Source organism: Lathamus discolor, chromosome 3 (genome assembly GCF_037157495.1).
Source record: "Lathamus discolor isolate bLatDis1 chromosome 3, bLatDis1.hap1, whole genome shotgun sequence".
Classification (NCBI taxonomy): Eukaryota; Metazoa; Chordata; class Aves; order Psittaciformes; family Psittacidae; genus Lathamus; species Lathamus discolor.
In genome coordinates this window covers 93983084-94008147 of record NC_088886.1, presented here as the reverse complement: position 1 = coordinate 94008147, position 25064 = coordinate 93983084, and the positions used below count along the sequence as shown (strand labels likewise).

The 25064-nt window shown below is 41.5% G+C and overlaps 2 protein-coding genes across 2 annotated transcripts in view; both read left to right on the top strand.

The window, feature by feature from the left end:
• Nucleotides 1–25064, top strand: part of DUSP13B (dual specificity phosphatase 13B) — a 140824-nt gene that overhangs the window by 66578 nt on the left and 49182 nt on the right. The window lies entirely within an intron of this gene.
• On the top strand, nucleotides 7933–24371 carry DUSP29 (dual specificity phosphatase 29). The gene is made up of 4 exons (XM_065672801.1): nucleotides 7933–8035; nucleotides 8681–8894; nucleotides 18769–18989; nucleotides 23967–24371. The coding sequence occupies exons 2-4, from the start codon at nucleotides 8710–8712 to the stop codon at nucleotides 24212–24214; spliced, it is 654 nt and encodes a 217-aa protein (XP_065528873.1). The 5' UTR covers nucleotides 7933–8035; nucleotides 8681–8709; the 3' UTR covers nucleotides 24215–24371.

The window sequence follows — 25064 nt, the reverse complement described above, 5'->3', positions numbered from 1 at the left end:
TGGGTAGCACTCAAGGTCAGAGGCAGCAAATCCTCCTCTAAAAATAGACTCCAGAGGCAAAGTTGGTAAGATTTCTTTTGTCGTTCTGCCACACTTAGAGGGACTCAGCTACCCAGAGCACCCACCTAAGCTTACAGGTAAGGCTAAGCAATATACCTTTTCTGCCGTACTTCTTGTGCTCCTTTTCCTCCTTTTATTACCTAGTTTACTAAACTAGGGAGAGGACCGAGATCTGGCAAACTTTCTAAGGTAACTTATAACTTCACAGGCTTGTCACAGAGGAAAAAAAGAAAGCCTAAAACTACTGGAGAGTCAAAATGGCTGTTAAAGTATAATTTTTAGGTTTTTAGCAAACCAATTGGTCATGTTACAGAAATGACTTTATTATAGACAAGGAAATGAGGTGCCACAACTGTATTTATCTTAGAGAGAATTTCAATTTAAAAGTTAGGAATAAAAGTGCAATTTTTCAAGCTTTTGTAACATCTGTCCCAGAACATTTTGCTTATTTTTTGCTAATTACTCCACCCTCCAGTCAAATCTAACTTTTCCAACTGAATTACAATTCTCTCAGATGATGCAGTGTTTTAAGTTTCTTTGGGCACTCTCATAACGTTTAATGAAATCTCAGCTTAATCTGTTTTACATTAACCAGTTCAGCCAACAATAAAGAATGAGGGCAAAAAATAAGTTTTTAAAGAGTCATCAGTGGCTTAGAAATTCATTGAAATAGCTGGTTAGTTTTGAATATTCACAGCAGGAGGGGCTGGGAAATAATTTCACGGAGGCTATGATTTCTCTAGTTTCACTGTTTAAAGACAAATGCATTGGATGAAACATTTTACAGTCCTGGAACACTTCCAGCATAAGAATGCAGGGTAAAATAGAAGAGCTGAAGTAAATGACAGTTTTCACTGAAGCTTAGGACAGGAAGAAGGAACACAGGAGTGTGTTATTCTTAAGTATACTGCAGGTACCACAGGGATTTCCAGTTCTGGATGTACAACACTTTGCCTAATTGCTTTTGAGCTCTTTTAGAGAAATATTTTTTTTTATAAGGACTTACTCCTCCTCCCTCCCAAGATGTATTTGTACAAAACTAAGTTTTTCGGTCTAGTGTTAGGGGGAAAAAGCCACCTAAGGAACCTTTGCAGTGCCGCACTTCATTGCGGTTCCCTGGGGTGCAGCAGTGCCAAGTTACACAGGAAAGCATACAGCTTTTGCCAGCTTTTGGGGTCTGAGTAAAATGTCGTGGGGGTGGCATACCAGGGAGCACCGTTTTAAATTCATTTAGTTAAACCATCTGACAAAGCAAGCTTTTGTTACTGCAGCTAACCAACTCTCAGCTCAACTGATGTACTTTGAGTCATGAAAAGCTTAGAAACCAAAGCACTGTTTACCCTCCTCCCAAGTGCAAACACCGCTCTCCAGACAGCATGTGCATTGGCTTCTGCAAGGAGAACTTTCCAGTTTATAAAACAGCCCTCTGCTTAGTCATACTCAAAAAGGGTAAGTACTTTTTCACCCTGCAGGGAGGTATGTACCTGGCATGCTGGCTGGAAATGGAAAAACAGAACATATCTTAAGTATTCAGGAACTTGCTCAATAAATAGATGTTCCCTCATATTTCAGAGGACCCTCAGCCATTAGATCTGATTTTTGTCCGCCTTCAGCACTGAGAGTGCTTACCTGCAGTCAGGTTATCAAACTGGATTCAAGCCTTTTGCACATGTTCTTGAAAGTGTAGGAGAACTGGTATTCTCCATGCTTACCTTCTCTTAGATACTTCCCTCTCTTGTACATACTTGTTGCAGACACTGTTTCTCCACAAAGGTAGTTATAAAGCTAAAATGTAAATAAAAATAAAAGCATTTTTGAAGTTGTCTGGAAGCCAAGAAGGTCTCAGGTTTGGACCTTCTGTAAGATAGATGTCCTCTGATTTCAGTGGTGTTGAATCCTACCTGATAAATAAAAACCTAAGTCATCTCTCCGTACGTCAGAAAAGAAAATGGGAATCATTTCTCAGTAACAAGCATTTCACACAAATAAATAATTTCTTAATAATAATTCCAGGGCCCTATTTTCCACTTTTTCCAGTAGATAAATTCAGTCCCCAGACTTGAGGGTCAAACCACTGTCTAATTTCAGGGGCACCCTGTTTATCTCCTCCTGTACCAGTGTGGGCATAAGGTCTACTGGAACTGTCATTACTTCTGTAGACTTCCCATGAAAGGCCCAGAGCTGACAGATAGTCAGTCTGCTTTGGTTATTTTCTATCCCTCCCTTGGCATCTTGAAAATAAAAACCAACAACCCAACCCTTAAGATGTCACAGACTGCACTTTTTCAGAGCTCTGATGAGTAAAGAGGTAGGAAGCAAAACCTGAAAGCATTAAAATAAGAGTAAGATTATGATCTGCCTCCACATTTACAAATAGGTTATGCACTTAGGTGCTTGCCCGATGCTGAAAACCTTCACTTCCCAGCTAAACCAGAAGAATTTGTGATCGCGTGGTATTTTCAGAAGCAGCATCTTTCAGACAAGTAGAAAACCAGGGCTGGTACACTTGTGCACACCAAACTGAATTTAATAAAGCCAGGATCAAAAGCCCTACTAGCACAGGTGATTGATGTTATATGGTCTGGGAGAACTCCCAAGAGCAGTAAACATGGGTGGTAAAGAATTTAAACTATTCTGCTATATAAATATGGGCTGAAGCTGGCATTAAGGCAATGAAGCCCTGTGCCCTATGACAGGCAAGACAGAATAGCTAACAGGATTACAGTTGTTCCTTCTGAAGGAAAGAGCAAGGAAAATTGTCTATCTCCATTTTTCTTCCCACCTTTTATTTCTTTAGCCTCTCTCAGTTGTACGTTTGTAGCAACACCACTGGGCTCTGACCTTATCAGGTACCTGTAGCTTCAGGCACACAAACACAGCTACAAATTGGTAGAGAGAACATATACTTGGGACAACAGCAGTGATGGAGGAACCCCCCGGGTCAGGGAGGGGCGCAGAGAAGAAGGGGAGAGGTTACATGGGTCCTTGAAAGGACGATCCTTTTCTGTGCATGTCTGGTTCTTTGCTTTGCTTTCCTTCTTTTTAAATCTCTACAGCTGACTTGAATCTTCACTCCCAGGCATAAATCTTGCCAAATTGTTTGGCATCTTTATACACAGCATTCAGGCTTGCATAGCATGTTGAGCCAAAAATATTAAGAAACATAGTATTTTGTTATGTAGATAATGACTTATAGCTTTTGGTCTCAAAGTACTCAGAAACTTCCACTACATCTGGAAACCAGTATTAGAAATGTACACACTACCACCAAAGCTCTGACCTTCACCTCTAGATATAAACCCTAGTCCTCACTCCCCCCAAACTCTGGGACTACCGAACTGCAGAGCCCATGCATGGTGTTTCCAAAAGTATTAACTAGCCCCCTACAAATTCTGGGGTGTAGGAGGAACATCCCCCCGCATTGAACTAACTTGAAACTGGACCACTATGCTCTGTGACTTTCTAGGGCTTTCCTGGAAATTCTGGGTTAATTTGAGTAGTTCAAGGGACTCAGAACAAGGTGCAGAAAGGAAATCTTTCACTGCCATATCACTGCTCCAGCTACTAGACTGTGTTCAGTCTTTGAATTACACAGTAGATAGACTGTATAATAAGGGGAGGATTTTTCCTTTTTTTTTTTTTTTACCCCCTGCACTTTATTTTCTCTCTCCCTGTTCTCTTAAATATAAAAAAGCTAAAGAGCTCTATACGAAATTCTATTTGGCAGCTGTAGAGTGGATAGTGAACATAAAGAAGAGATTCCTTTGCTGTGCCTAATGCATGCTGCTTATCCAAATTAGCCACACAATTACTTCTATCAATGCAAAAATAGTTTAATGTTTTTTTTTTCTAGTGCACAGCACTTGAGAACAACTTAAAATGCAGTGTAATTTGCCACAGTGTATGTCCTGAAGTGGCTCACTAATGAAAAGAGGATTAACTCTCCATTATTCTGAATTACCATTTTGTGAAATCACTAACAATATTTTCATTTATATACATATAACCCAAGGGGGAGAAATATTCCAGCCATCCAAGTGATTAACAAATAAAATTCATTAGATAACATGCACTTTGGTCTTATTTATGAAGAGAAAGATTAGGGTATAAAAATGCAGATGACTGAATTTTTATCATCCTTGTTCTGATGATACACTTAAGCCCATGACAGCATAATTGGTGAGCACCAGCAGTTCCATGTTATATCCACACACTGGATTGAGAAGCAGAACCTGCAGGACATCAGGCTTGGCAGTCGAAGCCTCACAGGTTGGAGCATCGAAGCCTCATCCCACTGAGGTGGACCCAGCCACTGCAGTGTGGGCAGAGAGGGAACAGGAAGGTCTCAGCAGCTCACACAAGGCTGGATGCTGTACAGCACAGCACAGCAAGAGAGGAGCCGTGGCCTGGGCACAAGGGAAGAGTGGGGTGAGCTGCAGATTGCCCAGCCTCACTGGAAGGTAATTCCTAGGCCTAGACTCGGGGCTCTGCTTCTCACTATGCTCCTAAGTTGGGCTCAAACCTTCCAGCCAAGGAGAACCTCTCCAGAACAACGGCAGTTCCTGCTAGCTGACTGTCCTCTTCACCCCTCCCCATGAAGTAAGACAGGCTGTCCTGTGCTGGAGCAGCACTTCCACTGGCAAGCAGGATGCAAAGTCCTTCATGCAAAGGGCGTGAGGACTGTGCCTACTGCAGAGAGCTTTCGTACCCCAGGTTGTGTGTTCCTGGCAGAGTGTGGCGCCATGAAATGACTGCTGAGCTGGTACAGGACAGCTGCACTGCTACATCACTCAGCCTACACTAACTAGCCTGTAAGGCAAAGCATTTTAGCGCTAACAAAGCACAGCAAGGGATTTGAGACTGCTCCAAAGAGCCTGTGCAGGGCTAACCCTGCAATCTGCCATCTGACTGTGCCCTGCAAGGAATGGTTTCCTCTCCCCAGAGGTCTGCGAAAGAAATCTGAGCTTTTCCTGCCTGGGTTTGTGCTAGACAGTCATCTTTACACAGACAGTCATCCTTATATCTACGACAGCATTTAAGAACCACCATGGAAAAAAAAAAATCCAATCTAGTTTTCACTTCTTAATCTAAGAGGGCAGGCCTGGGGAATGGTGTTCCCTCAACTCCCTTTGGTGTACACAGAGAAGTCAGTAACAGATGAGGTTACACATCTTTGGTTCCTGGAAAGACACAAGCTTTTCCATCCCTCTACCCCCAATCAAATGCTTCACGGCAATTAATTCCAGAGCTCAAGTAGCAAACCAGCCTCCCTTCTCCCCCTTCCAGTTAAACTCTGTTATTTTTTACTTAGTCTAGAGTCAGATCTGAAATACATATTTTGCTAGAAGAATTTCAACTGATGCTTTCTTGTGCTCTAATTCAATTTAAAAATCCCTGCAGCAGATAACATTGGCAAGGCATAAAAGAACACAGCTTACTTGAAAGTTCAGGGAGCATATGGCTTCCCAGGACAGGAACGAGTATTTCTCAGCAGCGGTCTAACTTTCAGAGTGCTAACCAAGCTTCAAAGCGAGACGGTGTCACACTACCACAAACGATCATTTGCACATGTAATTGCCCTGTTTTGAGGTCTGCAGTCTACGAGGAGGGACTATTGGTGTAACAAATCAATGCATTGTGGCCACTGAGCACGATTACCAATTACATTGCTTTCTCTTCTTCACTTCCTTTCCTCCCCTCCCATTTTATGCAGCTGTGAATAAAAGCATAGTCAGTCCTTCAGCATGAAGGCAGCAGGCTCTCAGCTAATTCCTTACTAGACAAATAATTCCTTACTAGACAGATAGCAGTTCTTATCATGTTCTAGATAACAGCCTATTCACTCTGAAGTCAGACTGTATTAGATTTGTATCACTGCCTATCTAACATTATCTATACTGTGGAATCTGCATATAGGATTCGAGTAATTCTGGCAAGGAAAGGTAAAATTCTCTCCTGGGGAGTGTCTACTGGGGGCACAGAGATGGGACCTGGTGCTACTCAGAGGCAGGCAAGACCAAGCCCTAGGTAAATCTGCTAGAAGCTAGAATTCTCAGAGCCCTCTACAAATCTCTGCAGAGGACCACTTAGCTAAACATCATCATCATGTTTTAGGAAGCTTGGCTGAAAGACAGATCCCTTGCCAGTGAAAGCAAGCCAATTTTTGAACAAAGGTGTACACATGCCAAACAAAAACTGACTCCACAATCTTGCCTAGCTTTGGAGTAGGAAAACAGGAATCATTTGGCTTTTTCAAGTTTTGTGGAGAAACAGAACATGACAGGCACAAAAGAGCCCAAACTGAGGAAACAAACCCCATGGGTACATGGGATGTCAGTGAAAAATGGTCATCCTGCTCTCAGAAGAGTTCTACAACAGCTGCATGAAGGCATTAGCCAGATTTTTGTAATTAAAGGACACAAATATCACTAGTGGCCAAGACAAAAAAATTGTGGGAGCCACTACAGGATTTGTTTCCTGCAAGAAAGGTGGATTTTTGGCAGGCTGTACTTGCACACTTCATAAGATCAAGCCCAACTCCACCTCTTCTTGTTACAAGTCTCCTACCAACTGCAAGGTACAACTTGTCCCTTCAAGGGGATGAGAGACAGGAGCAATTGCTGCCTTGAGACATCAGGAAGTCCAGCAGAAGACAATACAGACCCAACAGGGAGATGGAGCAGGCAAGAGTCTGCAGCAGAAGGCTGGCAACAAGGGAAAAAAAGACACTTTTTTTCAGAGGACAAGATAGGTAAGTGAAAACTGGTAACAGGGTAAATAGGAGTCCAGACATGTGGACAGCCCCAGATTCCAGTTCCTAGAGGTTTGCTGTAAAGACCAGCTGCATAAGTGGTTTAACTTCCTGCTGACAACATGCAGAACAAAAGGTGATTTGCCTTCAGCCACAGAAGAAAAGCAAAGGAGCCATTAATTGCAACACCCATGTCCCTCACAATAATTCTTCTCTGACATTGTGCCTAGACCTATGACATAAGTTTTGTCTAGTAGTGTGCAGTGTGCTGCTAATTTGGAATGAAAAGCTCTCATGTACACTTTTATCAGTTGTCAATCACTGCTTCTTTACTGAGAATACATGGATGTACTGTACCTTAGTGCTCCCCATGCAAAACTGTCTTTAAGTCATCAAAAAATGACAATAAAACATAATCTGAAAAACCCTTCACCTAAACACACCAACACTGTATGCATGTGGATACCAGCTGGCTTCCCTGGGAGGACAGTGCAGTGCCACACCTGAGCTAAGGAGCACAGCATTGCACTCTTGCAGCTGCACTACACCCATAGTGGCTGGTACGGTTGCTGCTGGTGTAAGGGTTTCTGTATCACATGTATTTCATGGTCTTTTACCTGGGATACTTCAGCTGCAGGAGATTAGGAAAGTTAAATGAAGATGTAAAGAACCCGTGCACTCAAAGAACCCACCTGTCCAAAAGCAAACCTACAGTTACCTACTATGTCCTAAGGCAGTGTCTTAAAGATATGGATGGGGAATGCATTGAGTTAGTCCTTGGCCTTTAACTTTGCTCACCAGCTTTGTGAAAACTCCAGCCTGCTCCTGGGGTCAGTGCCCAGCTCCTAAGCAAGGCAGATCTTCAGGAAGTGGGGGAGGAGAGACATCACCTAACTGGGCTTTAACTGCTGACTCCACAGCTGAGGGGGACAAAATTCCCAGGGGAAAGCCCTGGTCAGGACAGCAGCTGAGAAAATTACAGCAAACAAGAATCTGGAGCTTCAAGAGATGTGTAAAGCTGACACCATTCAACACTAGCAGACCGCTCAGACACACAGGACATCAGGGTTGTCAGTTTTGAGCAACTCGGCTTTGACAGCATGGACAGGCAAAGGGTGCTGGTTTTAGCACCATTAATGATACTCCGGCTTTACCTACAGGATAATATTACTCCATTGCTCCCCTCTGTATATTCATCGGTGCTTCTTCCTACCCACTTGGCAGGTATGCACCAAGGTTAAAAAAATAAAAAACCCCAAAAAAAAAAAAAAAAAAAAAAAAAAACCAAACCCAAAACCACCAAAAAGTGAACCCAAAAAGAAGGAAGTCCTTGAGCCCAACCTGGCTAGAAAATATTTTGTCAATCAGTCAGTGGTGCTGCCAAAAGGCAAACTCTACTTCCTGCAAAAAGCCTACAAGGTTCAGTGTGCAGGGCTGCATTAAGATCTTTAAAGAACAGGACTGCTACACCCAACATTTACCTGAATATACACATTTTACCTCCCTGCACTGCTGAAAATTGCACAGATAAGCCTTTATGAAATTCACAGTTAACAATAACAAAACTTATTTACCCCACTCAGTTCCCCAAGCTGCTCTAGATCCCTTGGATCAGGCTCTTGGACCTAATAAACTTGTACCAGTAGACTTTCCAGGAAACAAATTCCCAGTGGAGACTGATCTTCAGTGATCACAAACTTCTGGCTTTTGCTCCCATTGCTGGTGAGCTTGTCCAAAAGCATTCCTTGCCCATACCGTGCCTGGCCCAAACACGCCTGGCTGGTGCTGCTCCCAGCATCACACAATTGGAGCAGAAGTTGCCTGCTTTGTGATTCCTCAGCTTAACATTTTGTTTTGGTTACATTCCAGTTTCTTGCACAACCTGAGAGCGCTACTCCATGGACAAGATGTCATCAGCAGGTTTGAATGCTGGGAAGAAAAATGCATACAAAGCAATGAAAGTAGATCCTGATGAGGATTACTCCACTCCAGGTGCATTTGAATTGGAGCGACTCTTCTGGAAAGGATGCCCACAGTACACTCACGTCAATGAAGTCTGGCCCAATCTCTACATAGGAGATGAGTAAGTGTACATAGTACTGCTTTACATAGTGGACAAGTAAGTGTACATAGCACATCTCTTTTACATAGGAGATGACTAAGCTGCACTAAATACAGCTCACCAACAGAGAACAGTGTTTCTTTCCTCCTCCTCCTCATTCACTAGTATTTAGCAGTGATGATGTACAGTGAAGGTACTGACAGATGCCAGAATCCAACAGAGCCATCAGAGCCTGGGATGGCCCTCAGATATGGGCACACAGTGTCGGTTGCTGCTGGTTCAGGAAAGCGCTGAATAAGTGTGGCAGGGTCTACTGCTCGAGTCTCAGTAACAGGAGCACTTGTGGCACTGGTGTAGGCTGCTGAGGTTGAAGCCAGTCATGATCTATTTTTAAATGGCTCATTGCAAGGAGTGATTTGTGCAATTCCAGAGTTACACTGACAGAGGAGCAAGACCTAGATGTGTTGACCACAGCTTAGGCTGGTTTAAACCTAAAACGTAATTCTTGAAAAGCGATTAAAGGGACAGCTCAACTCGCAGTGGTATTTCTGCATTTCCAAGCTTGTGCTTCTGTACATGGAATACTCTGCACTTCCAAATTGCTCAAGAGATTAAAACAAACAGAACCCTGTGGAAGGCAAAGCTGCAGATCAGACCAAGTGTGATTTGGAAAAATACCAAACCCACAAAACAGACTTGGCTCTGCTGAGCACAGGACTAAACTAGAAACAGCCTATTCCAACAAGCAGAGATGGCTGCTGCAACCCAGAGACATGCCATCAGAAAATTCCCCAACCCAAGCCCCTGAGCCGAGCAAGAGTGCTTTTCTTACCCCTTAGGCATTACTGGTCTACTTCCCATTTTCTTCTATACCGTGTGCTAACATGACGTTTATTTTACATCATTACTGAAAGGCACAAGCAGGAGCTCCACTGGCTCCAAAGTTCTCAATAATTTTTTAAAAGGTCCTAAAATTCATCTGTTGCCAGCTTATAAAAGAGGAAAGATATACAGCCTTGAAAGTTACAAGATTCCTAATATCATCAACCAATTACTTCTGTGGCGCCAGAGGGAACAGAAAGACACATAATTTCTGGGCTCCCACTTCCAGAGACTTTTAGAGATTAAGACATGAGAAAAGCCTGGCCAAATGACTCAGGAACAAAGAAAAGGGGGTTGAGTTGTCCTCTCTCCACCCTATCCTATCCCTTTTGCTACATATTTCTAAGTCAAGATTCGGTGTAAAAAAGAGCTTCTTCTGGCACTTATTTCCTACTTCCTTGTTCAGAATCACCAGCAGAATTATTCTGAATTAAGCTGTTGGAAGAATTACCTTATCTCTGTGACGAAGCTACAGCTCTGCCCTCTAGCAAAGGAATCTAATGAGACAACAGGTATCTGGACAGTAGTCTCTGAGCCCACGACAGCAGCCACTGAACCTTTCCTGTAATTGTTCCTGCAGCAGTGGTTTGTTAATTTAATAAATGTTGGAAGGTGTGACTCTGAATATAATACACCTGCACTTAGTACAAACTCACCACAGGAACAGCAAAACTAAACTTCTTGAAAGGTACTTCGAGCTATGCCCACTTACACCAGGCAGTATATTTCTGCAGCGGACCAATCTTAAGTCAGGAGGAAAAGCAATGGTGCTTCAAGAGGAAACAAGCTCCCCAAGTTGATGGGCTGGAAGCACGAGAAAGCTAATGGAGAAGAAAAAAGACTTGAGGAGCAGATGGGGAGTTAACAGAAGTAAAACTTCACCAGAAAATAGGACTCCCTGAAAGAGCCCAATTAGTCAGCCAGACAGGGGCAAACTTAACATTCAGTAGCAGAAAACCCAAGATGATGACTGGTCCGCAGGCAAGATGCAGCTTTCTTACCAGAACTAAAACTTCATTTGAAGCAGGCAAAGTCCAGACCTCTGTATCTGTCCTCAGCCAGCTCCACACCTTACTTCCAACCAACAGCTTTCTCCTTCAGTGTGGCAGGGGGGTCTGTATTATTTTATTTTAAGATCACGCTGTAGCACTGGTTGCTGAAGAGCTGCCATGAAGACATGAACAGATGTTGGTTGCATTTGCATCCTTAGCCATGCTAAATTAAAGTTGATCTTGAAAGAATTTAGTGGAGCTCATCAACAAAATCAAGTGAACACACACATGCAGGGTTTATCTTCAGAGCCTTCACATCTGTGCTTCATTCCTGCCTCCTGCATTTACAAGGTTAACAGGACTTGTGACTGCTTATGGAAATGCTAATTAATTAACCTGACTACATAACCACATCTTCCTTCTAATGCAATACAGGCTATCAAGGAGCCCTGTGAGGCCACTCAATCCTTTTGTTACAAGGCTTCACTGCAGATGTTGCCCAGAGGCAATGAAATCTCCATGAGCCTGTCAGACCCAGAATAATCAAAGCCTCAAAATATAACATGCTGTGTTCAGCTCCAATTGAAATTTTCCTCCAGCAAGTTCCAAGGACTTTTAAAGACCAGACACTGGAACTTGCAGGAGACAGCCCAGTGATAGGAATAAAACAAGCTTTGCCAAGATCTTATTCGTCTGCTATGAGGATTAGTGCTTGCATATATCCTCCTCACACCTAAAGGATGCCTAAAGGGATAGAAAGCAGCTTTGTCTTGCTCCTTTCTTTCACTGGTCACTGGCTTACTTGCATGGGCAGTTTGATTGGCTAATCCCAAGTCTGCTTGGTTCACTGCAATCACATGGAAAATACCTCTACTAGTTATGCAGTTTATAGTTTCTTCTTGCAACAGTTATCGCCTTGTTACCCCACATGATGATCATGGTTCCACTTTTCTGAATTTCAAAGAATATTTTAGCTGAAGACAAAGGCTTCCCCAGATTTTATTTTCCTTTTAACCACTCTCTAGCTCTCATTAGGATGTAAGGCCTGATCACAGTTTCAGGTCTTTGTGTTCTCAAACTACTCCAGAGGAAAAGAAGTCTTCTGGAATCTACTTCCTTACAGGTTAAATATGGAAAATAATATTCTGGATATGCAGCTGAACTGAGCTTGTACTTCAAGAAAGCTATTGTCTGTGCTTGTCCCAGTAAAGCCCCAGGTCTTGAGAACTAACACAGGTAAGATTCAACAAGATACATGAGTAACTCAAACTTACAACTTACAGGTTGAGCTGTAGGATAATGAACATCTATAAGTAAACTTTAAATATAGGTAAATGTAAGTAAAACTCCTTCTCTCCTCTACCCTTGCTCCAGAAAAAGGATACAGTATGGCTTTTTTCAAGAGATTAAGTAGAAAGACAATTTATACTAACGTAGAAGAAAACAGATGGGTAGAAAATAGTTGCCTCCCACTGTTTTACCATTATGAACTCTTAGGATCTACAGCAGTATTAATAATGAAAAAAAATAGAAGTGCATGCAAATTTGGATTATAAGAATTCTCTTGAAGACATAGTTTCAACCTTTTTGTTAGTATGTTAGTATTGTTAGTACGAAGATCTGCCAATTGCAACAGCAGTTTAACGATTCAGAAAATCAAATCCGTAACACTGGACTGTAAGCCTCTCAAAGCAGCAATGATTTCCAAGACAAGTAAAAATTCCCCACATACCAACATCTCTCTCCATAGGTGATTCCTAACACTTGGCGAGTGACTGAAGTCAAGACCGGGGTCTGACTGACTACATCACTTGATGTAGTCAGTCAGGCTTGATGCCTCTCTGCTGCATATGAAGCAAAGAGGTATTCCCTGTACCTAGGTTGCATCATTTACAAAAACAAACCCCACCACTTTGGACCAGAAGAAAATGGACTGCTAAATCCTTTTGTACCACGTATTACGAAGATCCTCTTCAGTATTTTCAGCGGTACCTAAAAATTCTTCTAATTCACACTGAACAGGAGGTATCCACAGAAACGGAGCAACACCTCAGAAGGAAAAGGGGATACAGTGCTTCACTATCTCTAGACTCCCTCAGTGCTGGAGTTACCAAAGGAAATTGGGTCAGTATTATTGGAAATTCTCAACATCTCTCCTCAGGAGGGAGAAGTGCCAGATTTTCTTAAGAAAGTGTCAGTATTGCCTATATTCAGGAAGCTTCTTTCTGACACTGACCATCTGGTAAATTATCATCCTGCATCAAGCTTTCCTTCAGCGCTGAAGAAAACGGAAAAGTTTGAGATGATTTTTCTTCTAGTAACATGTTGCCTCAGATTTCCTGGTGTTTTGTCAATCTGGGTCACGTCAATCTGTGGTTTTAACAGTCTATACTGAAACATGTTTGCATTGCTCAAGCTTAAGAGACTTTGCTGTACTTAAGAGTTTACTAGCACACCAGTCATCTGGTTGACCAGTACCAGCTGTAAGGTACTGACTTACCTGTCAAGGGAGCTGCTCTGCCCACATCCTCATGAGGCATTTTGGAGGATTACTTCCCTTCCTTTAGATGTACACTTGGGTTTTCCTCATCAGCTGGCTTCTCTTCTCTTCATTAGCTGCTTTTAATATACTTAACATTTGATGTGGAGGTGCAGGCTGCAGTGCCTACAAGTTGATTTTCCCTCTTTTCCAACTAAATTGGTTTGGGCAACTTCCTGATGAAAGCAGCTGGGACTAAAGCTTGTTATGACAGTATTTTTGAAGAGAAAGGATTTGGTACACTGGAGATGGCAACTTGAAAGGAAGGATTTTCCTTCGCATTACAACTACTTACACTGTTGCTTTCAGTTGCTTCCAGAAGAAGGGAGAGTTTGCTGCAGCACTTGCTTTTAATCCTGTGAACCTTAAGCTTTAAAACTGACAGCAGGCACAGTTAGTTTTGGACAAGCCCTTAACTTGCCCTTGCACAACGCGAGAGATGCAAATACTCTTTTGGGAACCATTTGAAAACGGATGACTTTTTTGTTTGGGACAGTCCCTCCTCTCAGTGAGAGTCTGTTATTATCAATATATTCCTACATGAAAGTGATTTTATCTCAAGTTTTCGCCCTTTTGGTGGCATTCCCATATCAAAGTACTCCCCCTTGCCTCAGAACTTTAAAAACATGTTTACGAGTCCATCTGTCCTACAGTAAATGCAGGGTCTGATTCAGCAAAGCACTGAGTTTTTACTTAACATGCTTTGCTACAGAAGGAAGGACTTCTGGGTATGCTTAACTATCAGCATATGTTTATGTGCTCTGAACTGAAGAACTGTTGAGTTTTTACACAGGACCAATCTGTCCAGTTCAGCTCTTACTAAAGTGAATTTCACTGAAAATTTCACTGTTATCTCCCAGTGCCACACTTCACCTTCTCTGCATAGGAACATGTTCGAGGCAGACACTGGAGACCCCAGTTGCACCATGTGAAAAGAAATCAAGCGCTAAGAGCACAGATGGTGGAGACATAAAAAATGAAAACAATCACAAGAGTAGTGAAATGTTTAAGGCTTCACCTACACTGGCATTTGTAGCAAACTCTTTACAATGGCTACTTAAAACTCAACCATAATCACAAAAATGGGAATATTAATTGCAATTTAGGAAACAGCAGCACCAGAAGAGGGAAAAGAAGAATATTGTTAGCTTGACTATTAAACTCTTTAAGTAAGCCAATTGCAAGGGAAAAAAAAAAAATCTATGCCATTTCTAGCTGAAAGTGAATTAAAAGAGTTATGAATCCTCCAATAAGGTTTATGATTCATATATCCCTGAACAATCCTATGCTATTAGTCACCTAAACCAGTTGGATATTAGCAGAAACTTACGCTTGATTTATTCCTTCTTTTCATCTCAAATACCAATACCTCAGGCATAGTAAAAACTGCAAGGAAGACCAAAAGCATTCCCCCTTCCTTGGGACATAACAAGGAGCATGATGCATGGTGAAACACCCAAAAAATTTAGACTCTAGTAAAGGTAAACAGGTAACGAGGGATGCTTCCACAACACTAGATTCAACTGAGGTTGGAAAGAAAGCCAGTCCTCTGCATAAACCTAGAGTTCACTGATGGCTAAAGCCATTCCAAGCAAACACATCAAGAGGCACAGCAACATTTCCATTTACAGGCATATGGGTCGCTCTATATGAAGGCTTAACAGCCTGGTCCTTGCTCTGTGTTAACTGGCAATCAACATACTGCAGACCCAGCATGACCTCAAGTTTAACTGCCTATATTATGGCAGTGTCAGAGTCTCAGCACAGACTCTGCCCAGTAATATTTATGATCAAAGAAGAAGGTAAAAAGAAAGCTGATGGGAGTGAAAATACAGACAAACCTGGGCATATATGACAAGTGGTGGTCCAGCTGGGCTGTTTGTCTAGCTTTTGGGTAAAGATTCTACCAGAAAAAAAAAAAAAAGAAAATTTTTGAAAGGACAGTGGAGGTATCTTTCATGAAAACATAATTTTCAAGTGCAAGACTGGGGTGATAGAGAGAAAGGAGAAATAACATAACTGCCTTCTAATCTCCATATCAAGTTTGAAACTAAGCATTCTTGGCTCTTGAAAAACAGTAAGCATCACTTCAGATTTCTTCACACGATGCAGATTCTAAAGCCCAAGGCAGGCCCCTCTTGCAGTCCAGTGAACCCTATTTTGTATTGCACAGTAACTATTTCATCAGATCTCTACACAATATTATGTATTAGAAACCTTAGGAAAAGCTTTCCAGAGATCACATTGTCCAGAGTATCTAATGGAAAAAAGGTACCAACATCCACTTTACAGATTACATGCAACAGCTCAGCCTGCAGATGCACAAGCCACATACCTACCCACAGGACGTATATTTACCCTGCTCCACTTGGCCAGGGCAAGCATTCTGGGTCTCTGTTCAATTGACAGGTTCTACAACACTTACACACTGCATTGTTTAAGTACCTATTCCAGTGAAAGTGTGGAGATGTTGATAGATTTGAGTGATCAACACTGAGCACTCATTTTCTGGAAGTTTTCTGAATTAGCAACATCCATAAAAAGAAGAAAACGTGCATCCGTATTGCAAAGGTAAGAAATATACTGGGCAAGGCAACATTCAGTCCAAAAGGGTATTGCTGAATCTGTTTACATATCAAGTGCAATTAAAAACCGGATGATGTTTTAAATTCAGCCTATCCCAAACATTGAGGAAAAGAGTAAATGTTCTTCATTGCCAGAAACAGTGGACAGCTTAAGTACTTCCTTGATACACCTATAATTTACTTAGAAAAATAGATATTTCACAGAAGATTTCATTACACTTGAGTATTTACAATGGGCTTTTTGAAACAGCATTCAAGGTTGATCCACTGCTGATTCCATTTTTAGCCCAAGCCGTGGAAAACAGAGGGAACTAAGAGTAACAATATGCATATTCCTTAACTTCAGCAGGACAACGGCAAAACAACGGCTAATGCAAATTGTGATGCAAAATGAACACCTGCCTTGTCTTTAATTGGTTAAATAAAAAGGAGGAGGATTAATTCCATCCCAGCCCTGAAATGCACAGTATGCAGATACAGGCAAGACTGGGAGGTGGAGTGGGAAGTTACCAGGTACTTGGCTAGACTGAGCTGATTGCTCAGTTAATGAAAAGATGGTATCCTTTCTTTCTGAATGCCTATTGAAACACTGGTGCCTCTGAACACTTGAAAATGAGATCCTTCCACACAGAACAAGACTGTAAGTGCAACCATCAGAAACAAATGCATTAGTTTCACCCACTGTGTCAAAAGGCACAAATCCCCTGAGAACCTAATCAAGGAAAGGAAAACTGTGTTTCAGAGGAATGCAAGCACCAAATGTTAATGACTGTCATGCAACCTATTGTCTGACATTGTCCTTGCTGAGAACAATTTCATTATATAATTCAAATGTTGTTTATTAGCCTAAGCAGTGCTTGCAGAAGCTAACATCTAGTAGTATCCACAGTCCATCAGAAACTTTGTTTTTTTCACTGACCCTAACTACACTGCAGTCCTACTTGCTATTCAGGATGTAGATCTCCAACTGCAAGGGTTCTAGTTGAGCACAGATCTCTGACCTGAAACCATCAGTCTTTCATGGTTTGTTGGATACATGCTTTGGGCCAACCTGGTGAATGGAAAAACGTATTTTCTCTATCCCAGCATCAGGGAGGTAAAATAAAATAAGACAATTTGAAAGCACAATCTGTAGTTCACCTCAAGCACATCAGAACCAAGAGAAGTAGTTATTCATGCAGCTTTACTCTTTTTTTTTTACTGGCCTTCCATATAGTCCAGAACTGAAGTGCCTTTGCTGGCAAAGTGCATAGAGCATATACACTTTAAGAGAATCCAAAGGCACAAATCTCCTAAAAGGCGGAAGAAAAAAAGCTTTCTAGGTCAATCACTGCAACAGGAATATTCAGGGAAGGACTGCACATTAATTAACCTGAGGTGAAGGTGGCAAATCACAGCAAGATGCTGCTTCTTCTCTGTCCTCCAGAGTTGACTGAGCTTAGGCAGGCATCACCACACTATCTGGAGTTTTTATTTACTTTTAAAATCACTGCATAGTGGACATTACTTCCTGACAACAATGACAGTAGGGTCAAGACATTATCATTCCTGTCCACTAAGTAATTTCTGCAGGGAGGAGTATCTACTCAGAACAGCCAGTTACCATGAGCTTTAATTAGATAAAAGTGAACATAGGTAAGACCTTCAGTATCTATATCCCAGTTAAATGCCCTAATCACTGTTCAAAGGGGGATTTCAACTCTGACAGAGGCTGGGAAGGTGTAGTCAACATCAAGCTATTCTGAGCTGTCACCACTAGAATTATGAAGCACAACAGGTAGCCCACCGCAACATCCTGTGTGGCAGTAGCTGCATTTACACATTGAAATGTTCGGGAGATATTACGGAGAGAGGCACTCCTGGTTGGAAAAAGCTGTTTCACATCATGCATTAATTCACTTATGGCAGCAGTAGTTATGTGAAAACATTAACAGAATAAAGCCTATGCAATTTTTTTTTTTTTTTTGGGGGGGGGGTACCTCAATAGTCCTCCTAGGCACTAATGATACTTGACAGCTTTTCCTGAACAAAACTTACCAAAACTAAAAGCTTTCTGTAATGGAACAAAAAGGTTTTTACATGCCTAGCTACAAACTGCACTTTTTGAATAATTTCAGACTGCTGGCAAGCACTTAGAGTGGGTTTAGGCACACAAAAATCTACGATTTCCTTACCTATCTGACTCCCCTTATCTAAGGGAAGAGAGGACAAAATAAATTAGAATATCATGATAAATGCAAGAACTTCAGCTTTCCCTGAAGGCTAACCAATTTTTGTATCTAGTTCCTTCTGCTTTAGACCTGTGGTTTAACCAAACACTACAGTAAAAGGAAACCTGGAAGGGAGCTGTGACCACAAAAGGGTGATATTTAAAATTATTTTTATTTTTTAAAACAGAATTGGAGAAAAAACTCAGTAACTTCTTTTAGAGACAAAGAGCTTCTTTTTGAATCCTAAATATCTTACTACTCACATATCACTCACTCTAATTAGTTCTGCAATATCTATTGATGGGACAGAAGGGGAAAGCAGCATTCCTGGGTCCTATTTCAAGTTCTGCTACTGACTTATGACTTTAAATAATTCAATTACTTTCTGTATCTCAAGCTTCTTCTTGTATAAGATGAACAGAAGCCAGTATTTCCTACATTACAAAGGCATCAGGAAAATAAATTCATTTTTAAGGTGCTCTAAGGACCTGGGAGAGATAGTTATGAACTCCAGAAGTATCATTCACTCTAAATGACAGTATCTTAAGATCTTTACAAGGGTAAATGATGCATTTTCGACGCATTATCAGTTCAATTAACATTTAGAACATACCAAATCAGATTTTTTTTTCCTGGCTTGCTGGGTAAGAAGGTTCTTCACTTACATGATAGCTCTTGTTTTAACAGGAAAACTGCACTAGATCGCTACAGCCTTCAGAAGGCAGGCTTCACCCACATCCTCAATGCGGCCCATGGTCAGCGGAATGTGGACACAGGAGCAGAATATTATCACGACATGGCTGTGGAGTACCACGGAGTGGAAGCAGATGATCTCCCTACTTTCAAGCTCAGCCAGTTCTTTTATTCAGCTTCTAAATTCATTGATAATGCGCTTCAGGATGAAAGAAGTAAGGACGATGCTGAATATGGTTAAAAACAGTAGAGTATTTACTCCATTTGATTATAAGCATAGTTCCCTTGCATTTAACCTTGTGGGAAGGAAACAAGTCCAAGTTTAACACAGAATATAAAACTAGTAGCAGAAAACTAGATTAAGGGAAGGTAGTGATGTAAACAAGGACCTTTTTCACTGCAGAACTAGTACCAGCCCCAGAGCCTCTTATGAAGCACTTTGATAAAGCTCACGTCACAGCTTGCATTATCTCCTGACAAGTTTTTTGTTTTGACTCTTTCATAAACTCATCAGAAACAACTGGACATTGCATAGGTTCCATGAAGTAGCTGTCTCTTCCTTAAATTAGTCCCAATGAGGAAAGGTTTAATGAATATTAGTTGCATAGCAGTGGGAATGGAACACAAGTGCTCTGCAGAGACTCCACAGCTTCATGCTCTGCAGCATTAGATTCGCTCTACAAAGCCTACCTTCTTACCTGGTCATCAAATCTACTACAAGCTATAGCAGATTTATCTCTGCCATCTTCTAAGCAGCAGGTGACCAAAACAACTCTGACACCAGAGATCTAGAAACATTTCATTAAAGCCTTTGCAATTTCTCAGCTTGATTATCACAATTCATTATTTGCTGATCTCCAACAGAGTTCTATCAGAAAACTGTACACCAATGTGAAGTGCTAAGGCCTAGGCCTCACACTGGCTTTCAAGATTACTCCTACTCTTTTCCCCCTCCACGTTTTGGTTTGGGAGGTTTTCTTTTTTAAATCTCTACAGGGTATTTTAGCAGAAACCAGCTGAGAAACTTAAGACTTTCCTGCTGACCTACAAAGACCTTAATATCAGAGGGGGTCACATATCAAGTTTCTAGCTTTGTGTCAGCTTCTGTTCTTGGCTGTTTAGCTCAGCTGTATCCAGCTATTACGCAGCTTGCCCCCAGTAGCTACACAGGTCTTAAACAATTTTACCCTTTCAACAGCAACAGTCCCTTTCCTTGTTCAGGATAAAGTCTTAAAGCAGTTCAGTTTTAAAATTCAAAGTACTAATAACAGAAGAAACTGCTACACGAGCTTTCTTGCTTGTGAAGAAAGGTACTTGGCATTTCAAAAAATTATGTCTGAAGCACTGCCTTTGGGAAGGAGCGGACAACTAACATGCATATGGGATCTAGTGACCTCCACGGCTGGAAGCCAGAGGTCAGTATCAGACTGGAGTAGCTGAAATAAGAAATGCAGACTTCCTCACTTTCAACACCCTCCTGTTCCTGCAGGAGTTCTCTCTGCTGCACTGGGGTAAAGAAATGAGCACAAAGTAAGCAGCAAAGGCTAGAACCCCATCCTCCCCACCCTTGCATCCCAATAAACACTGGGGCAGGGAAGGGTAGGATGGGGAGGAGGAGGAAGTATTAATGTTTTTGTTTCAAAGTCCAGCAGGTTCTGAGATAGTTATCAAGCACCAGTCCAGCACTGAAACATAAAGCCAAATCAGAGTGACTGGATGAACTTCCTCAAACCAAAAAATCTTCACTAAAGTAGGTAATACCAACTGCAGCAATTTCTGCAGCTGTGCACTGCCTGCCACATTCATATGTTTGTTTTTCAAACAAGACAGGATCTTTTCTGATAGAGATCACTAAAATAAGGAATTACTGTAATACTCATGAAGAAAAAGAGCAAGCTCTTAACTTTCTCATGAGGGAAAAGTACACAACATGTACATCTCCAATCCCAGCCAAAGATACGCACCTATGCATGGCCCACAATGACAGTAGCTTCCCACTACACATTTACAGAACAGAATGACTCCAGAAGCTAAACTGAAGAGTAGACTGATGTCTCTCACACTTACAGGAGAAAAGCCTAGAGGCAAGTAACTAGTGCTCTCCTCCAAGAACTACACGCATTATTTGTGAATGCACATTGAGTATAGAAAGGTGCTCTGTATTTCAAGGGGCCTAATGGAAAGGACTATTTGTGTGTATCTTCCTGACAAATAGCATCCATATTCCTTAACAGGATTTCATGCTAAGTAACCACGTAACTATCTCCCAACATGGGATTTCAGTATAAGGTGCTAAATAGTTCTGATCAGTAACACAATTACACTCCTTTGCTACTTTGCATCAGAACTGAACAAATACTGAGAGAGGGAAAGCGGCAACAAGAAAAGTTTACACATTTGTAAGCAGAATGCATGTCCTAATGAATCTACTTTGACTGTATCACATTGCTCGGGGAGCAACCTTCAGCCAGCCAAGTGGTCGAATTCATAGATGTCATCATACAATGCTTTTGCTGGGAAGATGCTCAACAGTCAGTGTTGTTGGAACAACTTTCCCTGCAGATGAAGAAGCCTCTGTCTTTTTGCAACAGGCCAGAAAGCTTAGCCATTCAGACACTGTCAAAACACAGTCCTAACACATTAATTCTGACCTAACCTTCAAAATCTTTGTGATGATGAAGAAACTCCATGATCAGAGCAGTATTTGCAGAGTTTAAACATAGGCAGATGGACTTCAATCTGAGCTGCTTTCAATGTTCTTAAGAGTAGTTTAGAGGCAAACTCAAAACTGTTCACAATTATGCATGCTATCATTCAGCTATTCATAAAGATTTCCAAACCCATGCAATTCAGACCAGAGGGCAGGTTAAAATTTGTGTCAGTGAGGCCTGATTATCCCAAACAGAAGATGTTATTTTAAGAGGTTTTTAAGTTCCCTACTATGCCACAGATAAGAGTACTCATTCCCTTGGTGCCTTAATTCCTCAGAAATTGAGCTAGAGGGGAATTGCATTTTCTTTGCATATGAAAATGTCATGGGAGAACATAAACTAAAGATAAATGTAAAAAAAGCAACATGAGAAGAAACATAGGAGACAGACACAAAAACCCAAGGCATTTGATCAAACACCTGAGCAGTCATCACTCCATTTGACTCTGGAATGAGAGCGCTGCATCTGGACAGATTTTCAGGAAACACAAGCCCCAGTCAAGTGACCAAAATAGCTCAGGGACCTGCCACCACTCAGTAGACCTCTGTTTCTGTGCACTGGTATTCTATATTCAGCCATACCTTGAAGGATGTAAGTGTGAGAATCAAAGAGAGTAAGAGTGGATTCAATCTTGGAAAAGGAAGATTCAGACTGGTTCTTACATCAGAACTAAGAGGTACAAAAGGCATAGAAGGGACGCAGCTCTGCAGGTTAGTACCAGCGTTTTGCTGTAATAGGCAGTCAGATCTTAAATATTCACACAGAAGAAAAGACAGACTTCATTTTCCTACAAGCAGGGGGCATTTCAGCATTGTACAGCCATTTTTTACCTTTGTTAACAATACAAAACTGTACATTTTCTCCTAGATCCCCTGCATTTGCCACCCACACAAAGGAAAGCCTGCCTTGTCCTATCATGTATTTATCACCTCAACAGCAACCCATTTACAAGGTGGGAAGCTCTAAAGAGAAGCATGAAGGGCTGAACAAATGAGAGTTTTTATCCGTTTCAAATACTTGCAAGTAATAATAGAAGGGATTATCATTTTCCAGGAGAGGAAGAGGCACTTTTAGTTATCAGAGAGACTGGAATTTTGCCAAGATGCCTCTAAGACTATCTGCTGGGATTAGGATGCAGACTGTAACCATTTATCCTCTAGTGTTGGCAGTTCTTGATGCATCCATTGCACACCAATGCTGCTTGTGCCAAGACATCCTTTTATGCCTGGAAGCAAAGGAGTTAATCAGCAGGAGTCATGGCTTTGCACCCAACACTTCTCACTAGGCATAGCTGACAGAGATAAACTATTATTGGCCCTGTGAGGAGGTATTTTTTTCCTGTGGCAATTCAGCTTAGCAGGGTGTTAGAGAGAGTGCTCCAAATCCACTTCCTTCAGCAGTTCAACCTTTGTCAGACCCCCTCAAGGGCTCTGAGTAATTTTTGGAAATCTTTTGAAGTCTTCCAAAACCTGTTAATCAAACATGAAAGCAAGTGAAACCTCCACCTCCCCCAGACAAAGTAAATTGGGAAGATTTCACTTTAGTTTACATCCTTGCTAGTACCTGAAACCATAGACTTTCTGCCTCTGGAAGTCCAAAGTTAAACCAAACAATGTCACAAAGCTAAATCTTGAGGCACATCTATTCAGACATCAAAACTACCAGGAGAGATTCTGCATTCACAGTATTACACATGACAAACTATTACTGCCAGGAGATGATCATATTAAAGCCTCAGAGAGGTGATGGTGAAATGCTACTTTCACTCAATGTAACAGGGTGACTAGCCAGATTTTTAAAGAAGCTTGACCAAGCCTTAAGAAGTGGTTTCTTTCTATCCCCCTTGTTACATGCCTAGTAACTTCCATGGCCCTTCTTATGCTTTGCCCTGAAAAACATTACTGAGCCTTAAGAAAGCCTTGTTAGCTGTATTTTACAAATGAAGTGTTTTGGCATTAAGTGATGTAATCTAGATCCTCAAGGACATTACTGTCAAAACCACAAAATATAATCAGCTTCGGTTAGCTTTTGTGTCTAGCTTGTAGAACTGAGAAATGCACCTCTGCACCCCATTTATCCTCATGGAGGGACTGTCTGATCAGACACTAAACCCTCTCACACCCCTGTGCTTTGGTCATTATGTCCAAACACAGATTTACATAACTTGTCACTTGTGAGACATATAAAGTTAGGTTGCAGTGGGGCTTGCTAATGTTACTTAAGACAAGGCTGCAGCCCCTGGGGCCTTCTCTGCAACCCGGTATAGAATGAAATGGGTAATCTCCAATGTAGATGGTGTTCAGTTACTACAGTGAGATTTACAGCCTCAGCTTCCCCACCTGTAAAAACATGGGTCTTACTAAAATGCTGGTAAGGATAAGTCAAGCCACCAAAGAGAGCAGGGGCACCACAGAAACCTTCACTGTCAGAAAAGGGAATTACTCAGTGTCATCTCTGCATCATTTCTCTTTGTTTCCACAGACAAGGTTCTGGTTCACTGTGCTATGGGTCGCAGCCGGTCAGCTACACTGGTCTTGGCTTACCTGATGATTTACAAGAACATGACAGTAGTGGATGCCATTGAGCAAGTGTCAAGACACCGATGCATTCTGCCAAACCGGGGTTTCTTGAAGCAGCTGAGAGAACTGGACATAGCGCTGACACTACAGAGGAGGAACACCAAAAACAGCCTACCATCTGATGATGATGAGAACAGCACCACGATCTAGTATTGCTGCTGCCAAGGTTGTGCTGGAAAAGAAACTCCATAAAAATTAACTGTAGTTAATTACAGTCACAAGAACCATTTGCTATTTGGAAGGAAAACCAAAGTTATTTCAAATACTGTCAGGATAAGAAAGATGGGAAGCCAAATTTTAAACCCATCTTTTTAGAATGTTTAAGCCTTAGAAGAATTCTTTTGTTACATCAACAAATAAATTTTACCCTCTGTAAAAATGTTTTTGCAGCACGAAAGCAGCACATCTTCAAAAATACTCTCTTCTAGCTGAGTACTGCCAAAATCCTATTCCTAACTTAAGCACATAGTCTTTAAAAGCATGGAGCGAGTCACGCCTGAAGAAATTTTGCAGGAAATACACCAACATGGTAGCACCAAAAATGAATTCTTTAGTCCCAAGGTCCTGTGAAGAATTTCACACGAGTTTGCCTTTTTATGCTGCTCCCTGGCATCTCCATTTCTTTTTTCACAGTAATAATCTAGGGCAGCACAGCATGTAAAAGAGCCTCCAGATGAGGATCAACTACTTGGACTTCACAACAGACTTTGCAGCACACCATGCAAACCAGAAACAAAGTGAGACCCTTTAAAAGGTCAGATGAATAAGCAGCTACAACAGACAATTAAAGGAGATATGTACACGACATTTCAGCAGTTTCAGTTTTAACTTGGTTCTCCTAAATGCTTTAACTGCCTGAATTTTTAAGGTCCTATGCATACAGTATCCAAGCGAAATTACAAGACCACACACAAAAAAAAAAAAAAAAAAAGACTGAGCAAATTATGTGTTGTGGCTTGTTTTCCTGCACTTGGAAAAAGCTAACAGAGCAATAAGCAAG

Coding starts and splice junctions, on each gene's coding strand:
- DUSP29 (XM_065672801.1), top strand. CDS start 8,710: ATGGACAAGATGTCATCAGCAGGTTTGAATGCTGGGAAGAAAAATGCA. Junction 8,895..18,768: donor AATCTCTACATAGGAGATGA/GTAAGTGTACAT, acceptor TTGTTTTAACAG/GAAAACTGCACTAGATCGCT. Junction 18,990..23,966: donor TGCGCTTCAGGATGAAAGAA/GTAAGGACGATG, acceptor TTGTTTCCACAG/ACAAGGTTCTGGTTCACTGT.